Source organism: Bos indicus, chromosome 11, assembly GCF_029378745.1.
Source record: "Bos indicus isolate NIAB-ARS_2022 breed Sahiwal x Tharparkar chromosome 11, NIAB-ARS_B.indTharparkar_mat_pri_1.0, whole genome shotgun sequence".
Taxonomy (NCBI): domain Eukaryota; kingdom Metazoa; phylum Chordata; class Mammalia; order Artiodactyla; family Bovidae; genus Bos; species Bos indicus.
Genome location: NC_091770.1, coordinates 9,568,238 through 9,590,062, shown reverse-complemented (window position 1 = coordinate 9,590,062; position 21,825 = coordinate 9,568,238). Strand labels below are relative to the sequence as shown.

At 41.4% G+C, this 21,825-nt stretch overlaps 1 protein-coding gene across 1 annotated transcript in view; it reads right to left on the bottom strand.

The window, feature by feature from the left end:
- Positions 1 to 624: 624 nt before the first annotated feature.
- TACR1 (tachykinin receptor 1) overlaps positions 625 to 21,825 on the bottom strand; it is a 189,018-nt gene continuing 167,817 nt past the window's right edge. The window contains exons 3-5 of the mRNA XM_019969858.2: positions 17,746 to 17,896; positions 5,561 to 5,757; positions 625 to 3,838 (exon numbers count right to left, since the gene is read on the bottom strand). Coding sequence (XP_019825417.2) covers positions 3,547 to 3,838; positions 5,561 to 5,757; positions 17,746 to 17,896 — 640 coding nt within the window. The 3' untranslated portion in view covers positions 625 to 3,546. The remainder of the gene's footprint in view (positions 3,839 to 5,560; positions 5,758 to 17,745; positions 17,897 to 21,825) is intronic.

The following is a 21,825-nucleotide window of genomic DNA, read 5'->3' as shown; positions in this document are numbered from 1 at the left end:
ATGGGAGTGTAGTCAGCTGCCTGCCTCTAGCTGCAGTACCTTCAGGACCCGCCATAGTGTTCAAGCCCAGACTACTCTCTCCCCAGATAGCTCCCAGTCAGTGAGAGTCTGTTGGGGGTTCGAGGCCTGGCCATTTCTGCTAGTGTGGGGCACCCTTTGCATGCAAGCTGGTGGGCCAGCTGAGACTTTCCCAGGGCTGTACCTCATATGGAAGCTCCTCCTGCTCAATCTCCCTCCATCTTTTTCCCAGGCATCAGATTTCCACAGTCTCAAGGCCCCTCCAACCTGTCCTCCTCACCCCTTATCTTTCCCAAGTGTTCCCTAACAAGTCTCTTGCACTTCCAACTCTGTCCTGGTGTCTGCTTCTGGGAGGACCTGAACTGACACAATTCTACTCATAGGCGACTCTGTTGGTCACTTCACACAATCCCATACTACCTTCCCAGATCCCCACCCAGAAATCGTTCCCACATCTTGCCAACCCATTTTGTCACAAAGGTAGGAGTTTGCTGGACGTTGGGCTCCATTCTTTTGTCTATGCCATTTGTTAGGGTTCGTAGGACCACCCCATTCAGTATCTTATACGGTGCTTAGTTTCCCTAGAGATGAGACAGAGGCAAGAAGTAGTCAAAAACATACTTTATTTCTGTATGGAGATTTTTCCAGGATCCCAGGTTGGATAGTATAGAAACCTTAAGAACTACCTGTCTTTGCTTACATGGTTCTTCCTGAAAGCCAGGTCAATAAGTTTAGCTCCCAAGTCCCCTTTTCCCAGGGTTCCACCTAGTCTTTCTGAGAAAAAGGAAATTCCACTATGTCCCAGTGCTTTAGTGGGAGGTGAGGAAGATAAGAACTCTTGTCTTTTAGTTCTTCCCATTTAGTCTTCCTCCCCATCCCTCAGTTGCTATGGTTCTACTGTGTGTCTATGATATACATTAATTTCTGTCTGTGAAAGAACAAGGAGGAATTGGCACAGTATATATAGCTCAAGGACAGCAATTGGATCCCACATTTTGGAAGTAACATAACAAAGATGGCCCAAAGATGCCTTCTATTTTATCCCTACTGAACAGAATATCAAGGAAAACCACTTAGGAGATAAACGCAGGGTGACACATTTCTATAAGAGTGAGACCCATGCACAGTACAAATCATGGTGTTCCTCACAGGGGAGAAGACAGCACTTTTATCAGGTAAGTGGATGTTGGAGGGTGGGTCAGGGGAAGGCTTGATGGGCTCTCTCTCTCAGAGGAAACGTTCTGCCATATTTGACACTGCCCCCTCCTACAATGTGCAGCGATGATGCTGTCCAACCACATCCCTTCAGTTCCTCTAGATTGGCTGATGCTCTCTTTGGAATTATCTCAAAGAATGTCCATTGCAAAAGGCCATCTTAAGGTCTTTGACTTTGACCCCATTATGTATGTTGAGTGTGGGTCTTTAGAATCCTGTGGAGAATCTGCTTCTCAACTGCCTCCATGCCTGCTGGGCAGCCTAGACCAACTAAGACTGGTGAATTAGCAATGGCCTGTCTGATAGGCTTTCTTAAGAACAGAAGAAGCTGTGTGTCCCCAGCTCAGGGCCAAGTCCAGATTAAGTGTTCAACAGTCCTTGTTAAATTCAACTCTAACCTCTTCCATAGAGAGAAAGTCCCCCTACTCCTTAGCATTTTCTTCTTGGGTACTTCTCATAATCATGCCAGTTCTTTACATCCCTCTGACGTGAATAATCCATACATGGCCTGATTCTTTATTAGAAGTATGACTAAAATGTTTTGGGCACTGACTTTTGTTGCCCCTAAATTAAGTATTCCATCCACATGTTTACACTGAGCTGGTTTCCTTAGTTTAATCCTCCTTGTTCTGCTTTGGCGAATGTGGCTGTCAGGTCCTTCTGGCTTCTACTATTGCTATACAGCTTCTTCCTGGCCTGCCAATGCCCTAGCAGGGCTAGGGCCAGCACAGCTGGTAAGGGCTGTAAACCTGATGTGCACCACTGTTCTCCTTCAACACGATGGACGCAGGACTTGTGCATGCATTCTTCAAACCATGAGGAAGGCATTTATATAGTTACATGTTGTCTCTGCTTTCAGCCACATCTGGTCAAAGCACAGATCTGGAGACAGAAAGAAATTGCATGCTCACCTGCTGTGACCCCAAAACTGTGTTAGGACACGAAGTTCTCCTGGTTCATGACTCTTTGTTGACCGACTCTTCTTCTTTAGGGTTTATTGATCATTCTACCTCTTTTAGGCAGGAGGTCAGCAAAGCCAGTGGCAGGAAGGGGAGATTCAGAGCCTAAAGAGAGATGTAAGGTGGCCTCTTCCCTCAAATGTGGTTGCAGGGCACAGCCTCCTCAGTCATTGAGCATCTGAGCACATGCCTAATGCTAGTATAAAGAAAAATCTGCATGAGTGCCCCTGCCTTAAGATAACCAAAAGGCCAGAGCAGGGAGCCCACGTGTTTGTCTTTCCCAGTGGTATTCTCTAGCTGTGAGACCTAGCCTGCTAAGGCCTGATAGAGAGATGCAAGTCTTGACACAAAGTCCTCTGCTCTGTCAAAGGCAAAAATCTTTCAGGAGAAGGAAAGTACTCACAGTTCCAGGACAAATCAGAGAATGTCATATGTGGATATTAATACATGGTCTTAGCAGTTGCTACATCTCAAAGAGCTGGGCATTAAGTCACTAGACTTACTGCTCCTATTATTCCGTTTTGGGTTAAACAAACAAAAAACACATACAATCATTGAACCGATGAATGTTAAAATTTGAAGGGACACCTAGATGATGTCATTCAGCCTCTTAGTTTTACAAATAAGGAAAGAGGATCAGATTAAGTGTTGCACAGTTCTCCTGAGTCTTGATTCATAACAGACATTAACTAGTATCAGTGGACATATTCTATTTGCATTGGTGGCTCAGGAGAGTCAATGGGGACATAATACAGATGAATCTGAAACTGTCAATCCCATGATACATTGATTTACTGAGATGCCAAAAGGGGCTTCAGAAGTATACCTTATTTTCATTGGTGCTTAGAAGAGAAGGTTAACTCTTTCATTCAGATTTTAGCTGGTTTCTCCTTTTGTTTACATTATCAAGCAGAGGCTGATGCAGTGTGAGCCACCAGCTAAAGGAAAATAATCTAAGCAAGACTGAGAACACCTTTATTGAAGTAAGACAGGGTCTTACTTCAGATCAGTTTGATTTGTTTCTGCACTGCAGGAATCACCCTGAAATGAGCACATGCAATTGAAATTAATTCTAGAATCTTGGAATGGATTGTAGAGAAAATCAAGTTTAACCTTCTCCTTGTACAGGCTCAGAGAAGTCAATGATTTTTTGGGGTCACGCAGCGTGTGTGTGACAAAGATATAGAAGAATGTAGGTTTTTAACTCCAGAATGGAATGTTTTACTCAAACTATTCTCAGACTTTCACAAGCCCCAAGGGTGTTTCTTATGGATTTTATACTAAAGATTTATCCATGCATGAAGTGAAACAAGACAAAGATAGAGGTGGCCGTGCCTGCTGAAAGCCCCGGGGTCTAGGAGAGCATGTTGGAGTAGAAGCTGAAGCTCTCCACTGTGGTCTTAGAGTCGCTGTGAGAGGGGTCATTGGAGATCTGGTCCAAGGACGAGGGCACGGCCTTGGGGCCTTCCTCCAGGTCTTCGTCATGGGCCCCCACCACTGTGGAGACAGTGGTCTCCAGGCGGCTGACTTTATAGATGCTGCCTTGGGTCTGGAGGTACCTAGTGGATTTCATTTCGAACCCTTCATGGTCACCAGTACTGATGAAAGGGCAGCACCGAAAGGCATGCTTGAAGCCCAGACGGAACCTGGAAAGAGAGTGAATGGACAAGTAACGCTTGAGTATAGCCTGCTATCAGGGGTGTTCCCACCATTGCAGAAGCTGTTTAATATGAGGGTATACCCAAATGAGACTCTGTCTTCTTATTTTTTTTAATAAATTGATAACTGGAGATGCTAAGGGCAAAGTTTCAAAGGTCAGTCATCAAGGTCAACTCCAGGATTAGAACCCAAGTTCATGTGAAATGCAAGTCTGTACTGTGAAATATGCTGCCTCCACCAGCTCTGGGTCAGCTCAGCATCAGTAAAAACATTCACCGAGCGTTCATCACATGTACAGTACAGTGTCAAGACCCAGTCCTTTCCCTCAAGTAGCCCACTGACTTTCTACCAATCGTGTCCCTTCAGTGTGCCTCAGTTTCCCTGTGTTTTGAGCAGGAAGAATCAGCTTTTACTTAAAAGATGTGCTGAGAGATTTAACCTAGAAATGTTTAGGCAGGTTGTGAGGCTCTTAGAAGATACATCTGTGAGTTAAACAAAGACCATTTGGACAAGTCCCAGGGAATATCTGTCTTCAAAGTCCCCTGGGTGTCTCATTCATGGGAGGCTCCTTATCGGCTGATAACTGTTGGCTATAAATGTAACAAATCTTTTATTCTCTCCCCCTTCTTCTCCTGTCTCCCTTCTGTGGTGGTGCTCCAGATAACTGAACTGCCAACCACAGCTTCCCACAGCTCTCCCTTTTGGAGACTCTGCACTCTGTGGTGGATTCCTTATTGCTGATCACCATTCCTGAGGGTTCTTTCTTTTCTTACTTGTCTGAAGTTGGCTTCCACTTCAGGGGAGGCTCTCCTGGCCCCTGTGGCCAAACAAAGGCAGAATCAGACCTTTGAGGCTCTGACTTCTTTTTGCTTACCCTGTCCTGCTAGAAGTGCTGGAAGAAACTGGACAAAGCTACCTTAAAAAATTTTTTTAAGATTTTTTTTTTGATGTGGACAATTTTTAAAGTCTATTGAATTTGTTACAATATTGATTTTGTTTTGGTTTTCCGATTGCAAGGCATGTAGGATCTTAGCTCCCCGACCTGGAATTGAACCTGCCCCACCCCTGCTGCATTGGAAAGTGAGGTCTTAACCACTGGACTGCCAGGGAAGTCCCTGCCCAGATGGGCTGGGAAGAGGAAAATGAGAGATCAGAGAAGGGAAAAAAATGCCATGTGGTAGATAACATTCAAATGGCATCAATCTCTCTCTCTCTTGTTCTCTCTCACTTTCTGACTCATTCATTCTCTGACTCTTTCTCTCTCTGATTCTTTGTCTCTTTCTGCATGCACAACTCTCTGTGAATGGAATCCTTAGAGCAGATTGAACAAATTTGTGAACTTGATCCAGCTGGCAACCTGATTTATGTATATTAATCACAGAGAGTTTTTATCTGCCCTGCACCCGACCCTCCAATGCTGGGTAACTAGTGCTTAAAAGTCTGAAGATTTCAAATATGGGTATGTGTTTCTGGCTCCCCTTGGAAAGGAAAAAAAAATCTTCTCGTGGCTCCTATTCCTGCATGGTGACAAGACCATTTGTCTTTGTAGTCCCCAAGCAGCCAACCTAATTGAGCAGAGCCAGCTGTGAGAGACGAGTGAGTGGTGCAGACTATAGAAAACTAATCATCACATGGTTCAGTCAGCAGGGATTCAACAGAGGGATTAGTAGGGTCTTGTCCTGGAGAGAGTATGGGGGATGAGGTCTTACCTGTCGTTGAGACAGCAGTAGATGATGGGGTTGTACATGGTAGAGCTCATGGCCAGCCACATGATGGCCAGGTAAACCTGCTGAATAAACTTCTCCAGGTAGAGATCAGGGTTGATGTAAGGCAAGAGGAAGAAGATGTGGAAGGGCAACCAGCAGATGGCAAAGGTGCATACAACAACGATCATCATCTTAACCACCTGGCAAGAGAGTGAGACAGGTAAGACTAGCAGCACATCTTCCCTTTATAATGGTTATTTTCTCTCTTATCCTGCCCACTTACTATGCACAGTGTGCTATGTGATATAAAGTAACTAATGATATAGTAACACCTTTCAAGGTGGAGGAAGGACCACTTATATTGGTACCAAAGGACTTTGGTTGTATCAGTGATTCCCAAGAGTGGCCCCAGGACCAGGAACATAAATATCACTTGAGAAGTTGTCAGGAATGCAAAAGTCCTTAGACTGCATTCCAGTCTATCTGAAACTTTGAATGTGGAACTCAGAATTCAGTGTTCGAGAAGCCCTTCTGATTATTCTCATGTGCATTCATGTTTAAGAATATCATATCATACTTCTGGGAAATGGCTGGAGAAGCCAAGGGAGACCAGGTTAATGAGCAAAGGGTGTTCAGGAGGAAAAGATCCCGGAATGGGGAGAAAGCAGCAGAAGGAAAAGGGCTATGAGTCAGAGTAGGCTGCTAGACTTGAAGACTCTGGGGGAAGGAAAGAGAATGGGTAGGATTTGGATAGCTGCAGCAAGGGACTGTCAGATGTTTAAAGGGAATATTCATAAAATGGCTTTATGAATATAGGGTGATATAATCCACTCCTTTTCATTCCCAAGACATCTTAAGAGAAAGAATGACCTAGAAGATGTGTGGTCGACATAGTAGAATAGGAAGGCAGTGAGTTCATCCCCTCACATGGGCACAGCAGAATTACAACTAGGTACAAAGCGACTACATATGGGAGAAGCTGAAGACTAGCAGGAAAGATTTTCTACAACTAAAGATATAAAGAAGGAATCACAATGAGATGGGTAGGAGGAATAGAGATGCAATGTAGTGAAGATCCATACCCTGGGGAAGGTAAACCACAAACGGAAGGATAATCACAATTGCACAGTTCCCCCCGAGGAACAAGAGGCCTGAGCCCCACGCTGGGTTCCTGGTGGGTCCTGGACTGGGAAGACAACACCCAAGACTCTCTGACTTTGAAAGCCACCAGGGCTTATACACAGGAGTGCGAGAAGATCGTAGGAAACAGAGATTGTGTTCCTAAGAGAGCCTGAGTCAGACCTACCTGCTGACCTTGAAGAGTTTCCGGGAGAGGCAGGAGGCAATTGGGACCACCTCTGGGATGAAAATACTGGTCGCAGCCATTTTAGGGAGTTCATTCTACATTGAGGACATTGGTTTTGGCAAATGTCATTTTGGAGTTCTCCTTTTAGCCTATCAGATCTGGGGGCTTACCCACACACCAGTGGGCTGATGCCAGCCCCAGAGCCCTCATTGGCCCGTAGCCACATGCCCTAGAACCTATCCCTGTGCACTAGTGGCCAACAGCCACCACACAAGGCAGGTCTGGCAGTGAACTGGGCTGGGAGCCTCACCTACAGGCATGCCCACAGTAGTCAGATCCACCGCAGTGGAAGGGCACACAGAGCACACACAGGGGGCACCCTTAGAGCACAGAGCTGACCAGACAGGAGTGTGCTGCTGGGTCCCGCTGGACAGCTCCAACATAAAGCCACTTCTCCAAGGTCAGAACATGTAATCAGTTTACCTGATATATAGAAATAGGCACAGAGAAATAAATACACATTTAAGCTGGCTTAAAACTCGACATTCAAAAAACGAAGATCATGGCATCTGGTCCCATCACTTCATGGCAAAGAGATGGGGAAACAGTGGAAACAGTGGCGGACTTTATTTTTTTGGGGGGCCCCAAAATCACTGCAGATGGTGACTGCAGCCATGAAATTAAAAGATGCTTACTCCTTGGCAGGAAAGTTATGACCAACCTAGATGGCATATTAAAAAACAGACATTACTTTGCCAACAAAGGTCCATCTAGTCAAGGCTATGGTTTTTCCAGTAGTCGTGTATGGATATGAGAGTTGGACTATAAAGGAAGCTGAGTACCAAAGAATTGATGCTTTTGAACTGTGGTGTTGGAGAAGACTCTTGAGAGTCTCTTGGACTGCTAGGAGATCAAACCAATCAATCCTAAAGGAATTGAATATTCATTGGAAGGACTGATGCTGAAGCTGAAACTCCAAGACTTTGGCCACCTGATGCGAAGAGCTGACTCATTTGAAAAGACCCTGATGCTGGGAAAGATTGAAGGCAGGAGGAGAAGGGGATGACAGAGAGTGAGATGGTTGGATGGCATCACTGACTCAATGGACATGAGTTTGGGTAAACTCCAGGAGTTGGTGATGGACAGGGAGGCCTGGCATGCTGCAGTCCATGGGGTCGCAAAGAGTCAGACGTGACTGAGCAACTAAACTGAACTGAACTGAACCGAAGGAATTCCATACTGTTCTCCATAGTGGCTGTACCAATTTACATTCAAAACAACATTGTAGGAGGGTTCCTTTCTCTCCACACTCTCTCCAGCATTTATTGTTTGTGGATTTTTTTTTTGATGATAGCCGTTCTAGTTGGTGTGAAGTGATATCTCATTGTAGTTTTGATTTACAGGAGATCAGCCCTGGGATTTCTTTGGAGGGAATAATGCTGAAGCTGAAACTCCAGTACTTTGGCCACCTCATGTGAAGAGTTGACTCATTGGAAAAGACTCTGATGCTGGGAGGGATTGGGGGCAGGAGGAGAAGGGGACGACAGAGGATGAGATGGCTGGATGGCATCACTGACTCGATGGACGTGAGTCTGAGTGAACTCCCAGAGTTGGTGATGGACGGGGAGGCCTGGAGTGCTGTGATTCACCGGGTCGCAGAGAGTCGGACACGACTGAGCGACTGAACTGAACTGAATACTTAGCAATGTTGAACATCTTTTCATATGTCTCTTGGCCATCTATGTGTCTTATTTGGAGAAATGTCTATTCAGGTCTTCTGCCCATTTTTTGATTGGGTTGCTAGTTTTGATGCTGTTAAGCATTATGAGTTGTTTGTAAATATTGAAGACTAATCCCTTGTTGGTCACATCACTGGCAAATATTTTCTCCTAATCTGTGGTTTGTCTTTTTGTTTTGCTTATTGTTTCCTTTGCTGTGCAGAAGCTTTTGAATTTAAGTTAGTCCCATTTGTTTATTTTTGTTTTTGTTTCCATTATTTTGGGAGATGGATTGAAAAAGATATTGCTGTGATTTATATCAGAGAATGTTCTGCCTGTTTTCCTCTAGGAGTTTTATAGTGCCTAGTCTAACATTTAGGTCTTTTTTTGTGTGTGTGTGGTATTTTTTAAATTTATTTTTTAATTGAAGAATAATTGTTTTACAGAATTGTTGCTTTCTGCCAAATATCAGCATGAATCAGCCATAGTTATCCATATGTCCCCTCTCTCTTGAACCTCCCTCCTGTCTCTCTCCCCATCCCACCCCTCTAGGTTGTTACACAGCCCCTGTTTGAGTTCCCTGAGTCACTCAGCAAATTCCCATTGGCTATCTATTTTGCATATGTTAGCGTATGTCGGAGAAGGCAATGGCACCCCACTCCAGTAGTCTTGCTTGGAAAATCCCATGGACGGAGGAGCCTGTTAGGCTGCAGTCCATGGGGTCGCTAAGAGTCGGACACGACTGAGCAACTTCACTTTCACTTTTCACTTTCATGCATTGGAGAAGGAAATGGCAAGCCACTCCAGTGTTCTTGCCTGGAGAATCCCAGGGACGGGGGAGCCTGGTGGGCTGCCGTCTATGGGGTTGCACAGAGTCGGACACGACTGAAGCGACTTAGCAGCAGCAGCAGCAGAATAAAGTTGCTTGAAGTCTGAGTGAGGTCCTGGAGTACATATGCATAGCGTATGTATTTCCGTGCTACTCTCTCCATACATCTCACTCTCTCCTTCCATGTGCCCCCTACACTGTGTCCATAAGTCTGTTCTCTATGTCTGTCTCTCCACTGCTGCCCTGCATATAAATTCATCAATACCATCTTTTTAGATTCCATATATATGTGTTAGTGTACAATATTTATCTTTCTCTTTCTGACTTAGTTCCCTGTGTATAAATAGGATCTAGTTTCATCTACCTATTAGAACTGACTTAAATGAGTTCTTTTTTATGGCTGAGTAATATTCCATTGTATATGTGTGTGTGTGTGTATATATATATATATATATATATATGAAGTTGTGGTACAACTTTATAAAACTTCTTTATCCATTCATCTGTTGATGGACATCTAGGTTGCTTCCATGTTTTAGCTATTGTAAATAGTGCTGCAATGAGCATTGGGGTTCGTGTATCTTTTTTGGTTTTGGTTTCCTCAGGGGTATATGCCTAGGAGTGGGATTGCTGAGTCATAGGTTTTATGTTTTATGTTTTCTAGTTTTTTAAAGAAATCTCCATACTGTTTTCCATAGTGGCTGTATCAGTCTACAGTGCAAGAGGGTTCCCTTCTTTCCACACCTTCTCCAGCATTTATTGTTTGTAGACTTTTTGACGATGGCCATTCTGACTGGAGTGAGGTGATATCTCATTGTAGTTTTGATACAAAGTTCCCTAAGAATGTGTGATGTTGAGCATCTTTTCATGTGTTTGTTAGCCATTTGTATGTCTTCTTTGGAGAAATTTCTGTTTAGGTCTTTCCCCCTTGTTTTGATTGGGTTTTTTGTTTTTCTGGTGTTGACTTGTATGAGCTGCTTGTATATTTTGGAGAATAATCCATTGTAAGTTGTTTCACTTGCTATTATTTTCTCCCACTCTGAGGGTTGCCTTTTCACCTTGTTTATAGTTTCCTTTGCTGTGCAAAAGCTTTTAAGCCTAATTAGGTCCCACTTTTTTCTTTTATTTCCATTACCCTAGGAGATGGGTCATAAAGGATCTTGCTTTGATTTATGTCAATGAGTGTTGTGCTATGTTTTGCCTATGAGTGTTCTGCCTATGTTTTCCTCTAAGAGTTTTATAGTTTCTGGTCTTACATTTAGGTCTTTAATCCATTTTGAGTTTATCTTTGTGTATGTTGTTAGGAAGTGTTCTAATTTCATTCTTTTACATGTAGCTATCCAGTTTTCACAGCACCACTTATTGAAGAGGTTATCTTTGCCCCATTGTATATTCTTGCCTCCTTTGTCAGAAACAAGGTACCCATAGGTGCATGGATTTATCTCGGGGCTCTCTGTCTTGTTCCTTTGGTCTATATTTCTGTTTTTGTGCCAGTACCATAGTGTCTTGAGGACTGTAGCTTTGTAGTATAATCTGAAGTTAGGAAAGTTGATTCCTCCAGCTCCATTCTTCTTTCTCAAGACTGCTTTGGCTATTTGGGCTCTTTTGTGTTTCCATACAGATTGCTTAATTATTTGTTGTAGTTCTGTGAAAAATACCCTTGGTAGTTTCATAGGAAGTGTATTGAATATATTCGAATCTTTGTGTAGTGTCCTTTCTTATCTCTTGTAATATTCGTTATTTTAATGTCTATTTTGTCTTATATGATGGTTGTTACTCCAGCTTTCTTTTGATTTCCATTTGCAAGGAATATATTTTTCCATCCTCTCACTTTCAGGCTATATGTATCTTTAGGTCTGAAGTGGGTTGCTTGTAGACAGCATATATATGGGTCTCTTTTTTGTATCCATTCATCCAGCCTGTGTCATTTGGCTGGAACATTTAATTGATTTACATTTAAAGTAATTATTGATATATATGTTCCTATTGCCATTTTATTAATTGTTTGGGGTTTGTTTTTGTCACTGCAGATGGTGATCACAACCATGAAATTGAAAGACACTTGATCTTTGGAAGAAAAGCTATGACAAACCTAGACAGCATATTAAAAAGCAGAGACGTTACTTTGCCAACAGGTCTGTAAAGTCAAAGCTATGACTTTTTCAGTAGTCATGTATGGATGTGAGAGTTGGACCATAAAGAAGGCTGAGTGCTGAAGAATGGATGCTTTTAACTGTGGTGTTGGAGAAGACTCTTGAGAGTTCCTTGGACTGCAAGGAGATCAAATCAATCAATCCTAAAGGAGATCAATCTTGGATATTCATTGGAAGGACTGATGCTAAAGCTGAAACTGCAATACGTTGGCCACCTGATGTGAAGAGACAACTCATTGGAAAAGACCCTGATGCTGGGAAGAATTAAAGGCAGAAGGAGAAGGAGACAACAGAGAGTGAGATGGTTGGATGGCATCACTGACTCAATGGACACAACTTTCAGCAAGCTCTGGGAAATGATGAAGGACAGGGAAGCCTGGTGTGCTGTAGTCCATGGGATTACAGAGTTGGACATGGCTGAGCAACTGAACAACAAATTGCCATTTTCTTAATTGCTTTCGGTTTGTTTTTGTAGATCTTTTTCTTCTCTTGTATTTCCTGACTATATAAGTCCCTTTAACATTTGTTGTAAAGCTGATTTGGTGGTAGTAAATTCTCTTAGCTTTTGCTTGTCTGTAAACCTTTTGATTTCTCTATCAATTTTGAATGAGATCCTTGCTTAGAGTAATTTTGGTTGTAGATTTTTCACTTTCAGTATTTAAAATATATCCTGTCATTCCCTTCTGGCCTACAGAGTTTCTTCTGAAAGATTAACTGTTAAATGTATGGAGTTTCCTTTGTATGTTACTTGTTGCTTTTCCCTTGCTGCTTTTAATATTCTTTCTTTGTCTTTAATCTTTGTTAGATTGATTAGTATATGTCTTTGGCATGTTTCTCTTTGGGTTTATCCTGTATGGGACTCTGTGCTTCTGGGACTTGATTGACTATTTCTTTTCCCATGCTGGGGAAATTTTCAATTCTAATCTGTTCAAAAATTTTCTCATACTCTTTCTTTTCTCTTCTTTTTTTTCGAATATTGGTGCATTTAATATTGTCCCAGAGGTCCCTGAGACTATCCTTAATTCTTTTCATTCTTTTTCCTTTATTCTGCTCTTTAGCAGTTATTTTACACCATTCATCTTATTTTACACATACATCTTCCAGCTCACTTATCCGTTCTTCTGTCTCAGATATTCTGCTATTGATTCCTTCTAGAGTATTGTTAATTCCAGTAATTGTGTTGTTTGTCTCCGTATGTTTATTCTTTATTTCTTCTATATCTTTGTTAATTGATTCTTGCATCCTCTACATTCTATTTTCGAAGTTTTGGATCATCTTTTCTATCATTATTCTGAATTCTTTTCTGATAGTTTGCCTATTTCCTCTTCATTTATTTGGACTTGTGTGTTTCTAGGTTGTTCCTTCATTTGTGCAGTATTTCTCTGCCTTTTTTTTTCTTTTTTTTAAATTTGCTGTGTTTGAGGTCTCCTTTTCCCAGGCTTTGAGGTTGAATTCTTCCTTCCTTTGGTTTCTGCCCTTGTAAAGTTGGTCCAGGGGTTTGTGTAAGCTTCATGTAGGGTGTGACTTGTGCTTGCATTCGTTTGGAAGGGGGTGAGTTTTTTTATCCTTCTGATGGGCAGGGCTGAGTGAGGTGGTAATTCTGTCTGCTGATGATTGGGTTTGTATTTTTGTCTTGTTTGTTGTTTGGATGAGGCATCTTGCCCAGGGTGCTACTGGCAGTTGGGTGATGCTGGGTCCTGTATACAAGTGGTTGCTTTTGTGGTAGTTCTCACTATCTGATACTCCCTAGGGTTAGGAGTTCGCTGATAGTCTAGTGTCTTGGAGTCAGTGCTCCCACTCCAAAGGCTCAGGGTTTGGAGATTCTCCAGGGAATAGAGATTCCAGAGGTGGTTTGGTATGGTATTAAGTGGGATTAAAATGAATATACAGAAATGAGAAACAAAAGATGCACCCCAGACCAATAGCAATTACAAAATAAGGCAAATAATAACTAAAATAATAGAATATACACACATACGTATACACTCATAAACAAATCCAAAACAATAATAAAAAAAATGTACAATAGATAGACCCACTGAACAAAGGAAACCAGAAATGATATCCACCAGTTAAGAACAAAGCTCACTAAAGCACGAACTGGAAAACAGACTAAAACAAGGTGCCAAATGGGAAAAAACAACGAAGACAGAACAAACCAACCATATGGTGAGAAAAAGAAAGAAAAGAACAACAGAATAGAGTGTAAAGTTAAATAGAGGTAGATAAAGAACACACAGATTTGTTGCATTTCTATATACTACTAATGAACTATCAGAGGAGAAATTAAGAAAAGAATCCCATTTACAATTGCATCAAAAAGACTTAAATATTTAAGGATAAACTGAACCAAGGATCTAGAAGAATTGTACATGGAAAACTATAAAACACTGATGAAATAAGTTGAAGAAGACACAAACAAAAATCAATATAGACCAATATATAGCATACTTACAGATTGGAAGAATTAATATTGTTAAAATGACCATACTACTCAAGGCAACATATAGACTCAATGTAACTTATCAAAATATCAAAGACAATCTCACAGAACTAGAACTAATAATTCTAAAATTTATATGGGCACACAAAAGACTCCAAATAGATATAACAATCTTAAGAAAGAAGAACAAAGCTAAGGGTATTATGCTCCTAATTTCAAAAAGCTATGCTAAAATCTACAGTGATCAAAACAGTATGGTACTGGCACAAAGCAGACACAGAGCTCAGTAGAATAGAATAGAGATCCCAGAAATAAACCCACACTCATATGGTCAATTAATCTATGACGACAGAGGCGAGAATCTACAACTGGGAAAAGAAAGCCTCTTCAACAAAATATGTTGGGAAAGTTGACTGCTGCATACAAAATAATCAAACTGGATCACATTGTCACATATTGATTGGACATAAAATCAAAGTGGATGGAATAAATAAATTCAAAGTAGACGAAAAACTTAAATGAAAAAGACCCAAAACCATAAAACGTCTAGAAGAAACCATAAGTACCACCCTTTTTGACACTGGTCTTAGCTGGTTTTTTATTTGTCTCCTCAGGCAAGGGAAACAAAAGCAAAAATAAGCAAGTGGGACTACATCAAAGTGAAAAGCTTTTGCACAGTGAGGGAAACCACAAACAAAGCAAAAAGGCAGCCTACTGAATTGAAGAAGATATTTGCAAACAATATATCTGTTAGGAGATTAATATCCAAAATATGCAAAGAACTCATATAACTCAACATCAAGAAAACCGTACAACTGCATTAAAAAATAAGCAGGGACTTGTATAGATTTTTTTCCCCAAGAAGATATACAGGTGGCCAAATGGCACATGTAAAGATTCCCAACATCACTAATCAATAGGGAACTGCAAACCAAACCACAATGAGATATCACTCACATGTATCATAAGGCTATATCACAAAGACAACAACAAGTGCTGCCGAGGAGAAGCTGTTAGTGGAAACAGAAGCTCGTGCAGCCGCGCTGGAAACCAGTATGAAGATTCCTTAACAAATTGAAAATAGAACATAGCATCCAGCGACTCCACTCCTGGGTATTTATCCAAAGGAAACAAAGACACTTTAAAAGATTCATGCACCCTAATGTTTATAGCAACATTACAATGGCGAAGATATGAAAGCAACCTAAGTGTCCCCTGATAGAGGAATGGGTATAAAATACATATAGAAGTAATGCTCAAAATTCTCCAAGCCAGGCTTCAGCAATACATGAACTGTGAACTTCCAGATGTTCAAGCTGGTTTTAGAAAAGACAGAGGAACCAGAGATCAAATTGCCAACATCCACTGGATCATGGAAAAAGCAAGAGAGTTCCAGAAAAACATCTATTTCTGCTTTATTGACTATGCCAAAGCCTTTGACTTTGTGGATCACAATAAACTGTGGAAAATTCTGAAAGAGATGGGAATACCAGACCACCTGACCTGCCTCTTGAGAAACCTATATGCATGTCAGGAAGCAACAGTTAGAACTGGACATGGAACAACAGACTGGTTCCAAATAGGAAAAGGAGTACGGCAAGGTTGTCACCCTGCTTATTTAACTTATATGCAGAGTACATCATGAGAAACGCTGGTCTGGAAGAAGCACAAGCTGGAATCAAGATTGCCAGGAGAAATATCAATAACCTCATATATGCATGTGACACCACCCTTATGGCAGAAAGTGAAGAGGAACTCAAAAGCCTCTTGATGAAAGTGAAAGAGGAGAGTGAAAAAGTTGGCTTAAAGCTCAACATTCAGAAAACGAAGATCATGGCATCCGGTCCCATCACTTCATGGGAAATAGATGGGGAAACAGTGGAAACAGTGTCAGACTTTATTTTGGGGGGCTCCAAAATCACCGCAGATGGTGACTGCAGCCATGAAATTAAAAGACGCTTACTTCTTGGAAGGAAAGTTATGACCAATCTAGATAGCATATTGAAAAGCAGAGACATTACTTTGCCAACAAAGGTCCGTCTAGTCAAGGCTATGGTTTTTCCAGTGGTCATGTATGGATGTGAGAGTTGGACTGTGAAGAAGGCTGAGTGCCGAAGAATTGATACTTTTGAACTGTGGTGTTGGAGAAGACTCTTGAGAGTCCCTTGGACTGCAAGGAGATCCAACCAGTCCATTCTAAAGGAGATCAGCCCGGGGATTTCTTTGCAAGGAATGATGCTAAAGCTGAAACTCTAGTACTCTGATCACCTCATGCAAAGAGTTGACTCATTGGAAAAGACTCTGATGCTGGGAGGGATTGGGGGCAGGAGGAAAAGGGGACGACAGAGGATGATTGGCTGGATGGCATCACTGACTCGATGGACTAAGTTTGAGTGAACTCCGGGAGTTGGTGATGGACAGGCAGGCCTGGCGTGCTGCGATTCAAGGGGTCGCAAAAAGTCGGACACAACTGAGCGACTGAACTGAACTGAACTGAGGGACAGAGGGTTACTGGAATTATTGTGGTGATAATGGATGCGAATGTCCAATCATTATGCAATACACCTGAAACTAAATACTATTGTAAGTCGACTATATTTCAATAAAACAAAGGTATCTAGCATCTGCACAATGAAACACTATGCAAGGTGGTACTAAAAGAGGAGAAAAAAAGAATGAGAAAGCTGTTTCTATATTGAGTTTTGAAGATTTTGTGGATACTGTTAAGTTTAAGAATGAGGGGAAGAAAAGTGCATATTTACTATTTATGTAAAAAAGAAAAGAACATATGTTTATTTGGCTTATAAATACATTACAATATCTGAAAGGATTAATAACAAATAACGGTGGTTACCATGGTGAGTGTGTGTGTGTGTGTGTGTGCGTGCACACATGCGCATAAGTGCATAAACATTTGGGAACTCAATAGAGGACCTAGAAAGGAGTGAGCCTTTTCATGGTAAGACTCAATATATTTTTTGACTTTTAATTTTCAAGCAATTGAAGACTTGCAGGAAGTTGCAAAAATCGGACAGAGAATTCTCAGATACCCATGACAAAGCTTCTCCCAGTGATACCACCTTACATAGCTATGCCACACCATCAAAATCAAGAAACCGATGCTAGTACAGTACTATTAACTAATCTACAGGCTGTACTTGGAATTTGCCAGCTTTTACATGCACTTTTTTGGTGTATAGTTCTATGAAATTTTATCATATGCAGAGATAAGTAAAAAAATCCACAGTAATCAGGATACAGAACTGCTCCGTTATCGCAAGGAAATTCACTCATGCAATCGCTTTGTAGGCAGATTCTTCCCCCAGTACTAATCCTGGCAATTCCCAGTTTGTTCCCAATCACCATAGTTTTGTTTCTTTTAGTGCTTTTTAACGTTTGAATGAAATGAATGTATTATTTTGTCAAATCGTAATAACTAAAGAGAGCCAAATAGCTCTTCATGCTTCTGTGGGTAAATCTGTGTGCTTGTGTTTTATGAACTGACAGTTTTCTGTTAGTTTTAGGGTGAGAATGAGGAGGCTTTTGCCTGTATAGGCAGGCCTAGGTTACAACACATTGAAGGAAGATTTCTTCCTCCCCTCCCCTTTCCTCCCCTCCTTTCTACAGTTCTGGGGACCCAGGGACTGCCTCCAGGACTCCTGAGGCTCTGGGGCTCACATGCTTACCAGTCTGTCACCTGTGCTGGGGGGTGGTTAAGTGCTGCTAGCCCTTTGCTCACCTTGCGCTTGGCAGAGACTTGCTCGTGGTAGCGGTCAGAGGAGTCCCCAGGGATCTCACTGGCCCACAGTGTGATGCCCACGACAGTGTAAGCATAACCTATCACCAGCAGGGGGAGGAAGTAGATCAGCACAGTCACGCAGATGTGGTACCTGCAAGAAGGTGAGTGAGAGTAGTCAGTTCAAGAAGTAACAGGGCTGGTCAAGCCTTGACAGTTACCTGTCTCAGACTAGTTACTTGCATGAATTAGTAGGTGATCTATTAGTGGATAAAGTAGAGAAAGCAAATCTTTTTGACATGTTTTTCTTGTGGACTTTTCTATAATGGAGATTCCTGTTCAGAATGAAAAGAACATAATGAAAGGGAACTGAATTTGTTGAACGTGTATGACAATTTTAGTTCAGTATTGCTTACTGCTCCCTCCAAAGAAAAATACAAACTTGGGCTGAATTAATAGGAGTATATTTTCTAGAATAAAGAAGGTGATTGTACCACTCAAAAGTACTTGTCAGATTTAAAAACTTAGGCTTAGTTTTGATGCAGGGACACGGATCAATAGAACAACTAGTACATTCATGTGAGAACAGTTGTGATGGTTAATAAGACTTGTTTAGTTGCTAACTTTTGTCTTAATTTTTTGCAGTTCCATGGAGTGTAGCCAGCCAGGCTCCTCTGTCCATGGGATTTCCTAGGCAAGAATACTGGAGTAGATTGCCATTACTTTTTCCAGCTGGATCTTCCTGACCCAAAGATCAAACTCATGTGTCGTGCATTGGCAAGTGAACTCTTTACCACTGAGTTAAGCTATTCTAAATGACAAATGGATTCACAGATGTAAGTATAATTATCTCGGAGAGAGACAAAACTTATCCCAGAATTAGGATCAGTAGGTGAGAGCTACAAAGGTTAAGCTACTTCTAAGCATAGTTCTTAAATACATATCTCTTGATGGAAGCTGTCTGGGTCTCTGAGTTACTGCTTGAAAGACAGTTACCAAAGGATTTGAGTCTGACTGGAACATGAACAAGAAACAAACCTTCACAGTGTTAGCCCACAGATTCTGAGATTTCCTACCACGGCACAACTTGAGGGTCATTGTAAGTTGGACGTTTAAATGTTATTTGAATTTTGAGAAAGAATATTTTTTCTCAGAGGGTCCTTGGGAGATGTGGCTAGTTATAAGGCTTTCCCTCTGATGTGCGTGTAATGCAAAAGCTCAGAATTTCTAATATAATAACATGAGAACAGCTAATAATTGGGGAGGTTTACTGTAGGTCACTGTATTAATAATTACATTAATGATAGTGTTAATAGCAGAACTGGAAGTTAGATTTTATTTAGAGAAGAACACAATGCCAAGGACTTTACTGGCAGTATTTTCTTTAACCCTCAAAACAAGGGTAGTGAGAAATGGAATATTTCCTGCCATATCAACAAACAAGTATGTCGCAGTCATCAGCAATTCCATCCCTCCAAATGTGAATTTCTGAGCCTGCAGGCCACCCAGAAAGAACAATACCTACTATCCAGCAGCCTCAGCCACTCCCCATGGTGAGCACTGAGAGCTGGAGTGTGTGTGTGTGAAAAGCATTAGAAACTGGCCCCAGATAGCTGAGATATATATGAAAGAAATGACTTCAGTGAGCCCAGGCTCTTGTATTTGCTCACATAAAAAAAGGCACTAAATTACTTGAGATATCTGGTTTTCTTTAATTAACAATAGTCTTTTGATGTTCGGACTACTTGCCCCTTGTTGCAAACTTCTATATAACATGACTCCTCCTCCTGCCTCCTGAGAGCAGTTCTCTCAGGGTTACTTGCGATGCTGTTTCCTGGACTTGAAGTCCTAAAGTGAAAGTGAAGTCGCTCAGTTGTCTCCAACTCTTTGCGACCCCATGGACTGTAGCCCACCAGGCTCCTCCGCCCATGGGATTCTCCAGGCAAGAGTACTGGAGTGGGTTGCCATTTCCTTCTCCAGGGGATCTTCCTGATCCAGGGATCGAACCCAGGTCTCCCACATTGCAGGCAGACGCTTTAACCTCTGAGCCACCAGGGAAGCCTCAAAGTCCTAAAAATTCCCATCAAATAAAACATAACTTGCAACTTCCAGGTTGTGATTATTTTTTAAATGGACAGTTTTGGCAACCAACAAAGGGATCCAGAATGGATTCCTATCCTTGACCTGAACTCTACGAGAATCTGGAGCCTTGGTACCAGCAGAGGCCTCTTGTGTCCATCTGCCTCCTTGAAATCCAGACAGATTTGAGTGAATCTTCCTGGATCTCAGATCTCCTGTATTGGTTGATGACCTTGAGTTTTATTTGGGGGAAAATGTTATCTTTGAAACTTGGTTTCAAGAAGAGGTACCTGGGTTTCTCAGTTTAGACATTGGGTGGGACACCCTCAAAGAACTGGGAGGATTTTTCTCAATTTAGGTGCTGAGTAGGATATCCTGTGTTAAGGCACTGGGAAGATTTTGCTCAAGCAGGGGATCCTCAGTGTTAAAGCCCTGGGAAGACTCATTTTGGATACTGAGTGCTTAGCCTCAGTTTAGAGACTGAGAAGACTGCTCAAACACTGGGCAAGGTGGGACTGAGTTATTAGCGGGGAAGACTGGCTTGTTGTTTTTCCTTGACTTGGCTACCTTAATAGAGTTTGTCAAAATAAAACGGAAATCTTCTGAGAGCTTCTGAGCTCCAAAAAGGGACTCTCTTCCTGGCTGGCAATGGCTTTCTCAGATGACTGAGAAATTTGCAGGAACAAGATCTCATGCCATGCAGCTTGTTCCTACAGGAAAACCCACTCATGTAATTAACAAACTGCTCAACAGGGGACACACATAAGAACTGGCTATCCCACAATCTGAGCATCCATGGAAGTCTTATACTCCACTGGGAAACCCAAGACACATAAGATGGGGCTTAAACAACTCTGGGGCAAAACCAGAGAACTTAAGCTCCCAAAAAGCACACAGTGGCCCATCACATGCAATTTTATCTCAACAGACTGACTTCAAAATGGAAAATAAAGGTTTCAAAAAAAAAGGAATGAGAAATTGCCAATAGCCATACAAAACTTACAGGTATTTACTTGATTGGAAATTGGAGAAAACCTCACCATGGAAATTGAGTGGGCTCTTTCATTGCCTATGCAATTAAGTTTCATTAAGGTGAAAAGCTGGCTTAGTAAAAAAATATATTTTCAGCCTTTAAACAAAGACTTTCTAGAGGGAAACTTGTATTTCTCTGTGTCTTTGAGATGTAAATGTTCTGCCCTATCTTCCCAGGTCGACCTGTACTTGTTTGATTTGTTTGTTTGTGTTTTTGAAAACTTGGTCTTGAGAGTAAAACTCTGTGGGTTTAGATTACATCCTCTTCCATTCTCTTATGGGGAGGCCTTTTGCATCTTAATAGTTTGAATTTCTATTGAGATATATTTTATTGGTGGCCAATTGATGGATCATTTAAAATTGGAAAAACTAACTGGTAAATCTCAAGTATGCTCATCACAGCCAGTGGTCTTGCTGGTACCTATAAACAAAAATCAAACTAAAGGTGAAATTATGTATCTAATAATTAAACTAAGGACTTCCATAGTTTATTTAAAATAAGTTAAAAAAACTGGCTTGAGAAGCTTCATTTGTGGTCTGTGCTTCTTCTCAATGGGTTTTACAATGTCTAAAAAGAGTATTAAAATAATTATAATATAAGCATGAAAAACCTGTAAGGAAAGTCTGACTATAATTCCCAACAAGTTAGAATTTCTTTAAGGTGTTATCTCAAATGAATAAAGAAATATTTGGATGATTACTTAAAATGGGACCAATGAAATGTGGTTAAAACAAGATTTGATATTACTACATTACCTAAAGCTAAATGGTCCAAAAAGGATACCTACTGGTTCCCAACATTAAAAGCCAAACAAGCCCATCCTATTTACCTCAGGTTTTATAATATATATTAAAGAGGCTGAATGAATCACAAGGTGGAATCAAGATTGCTGGGAGAAATATCAACAAGCTCAGATATGCAGATGACACCAACCTAATGGTAGAAAGTAAAAGAGGAACTAAAGAGCCTCT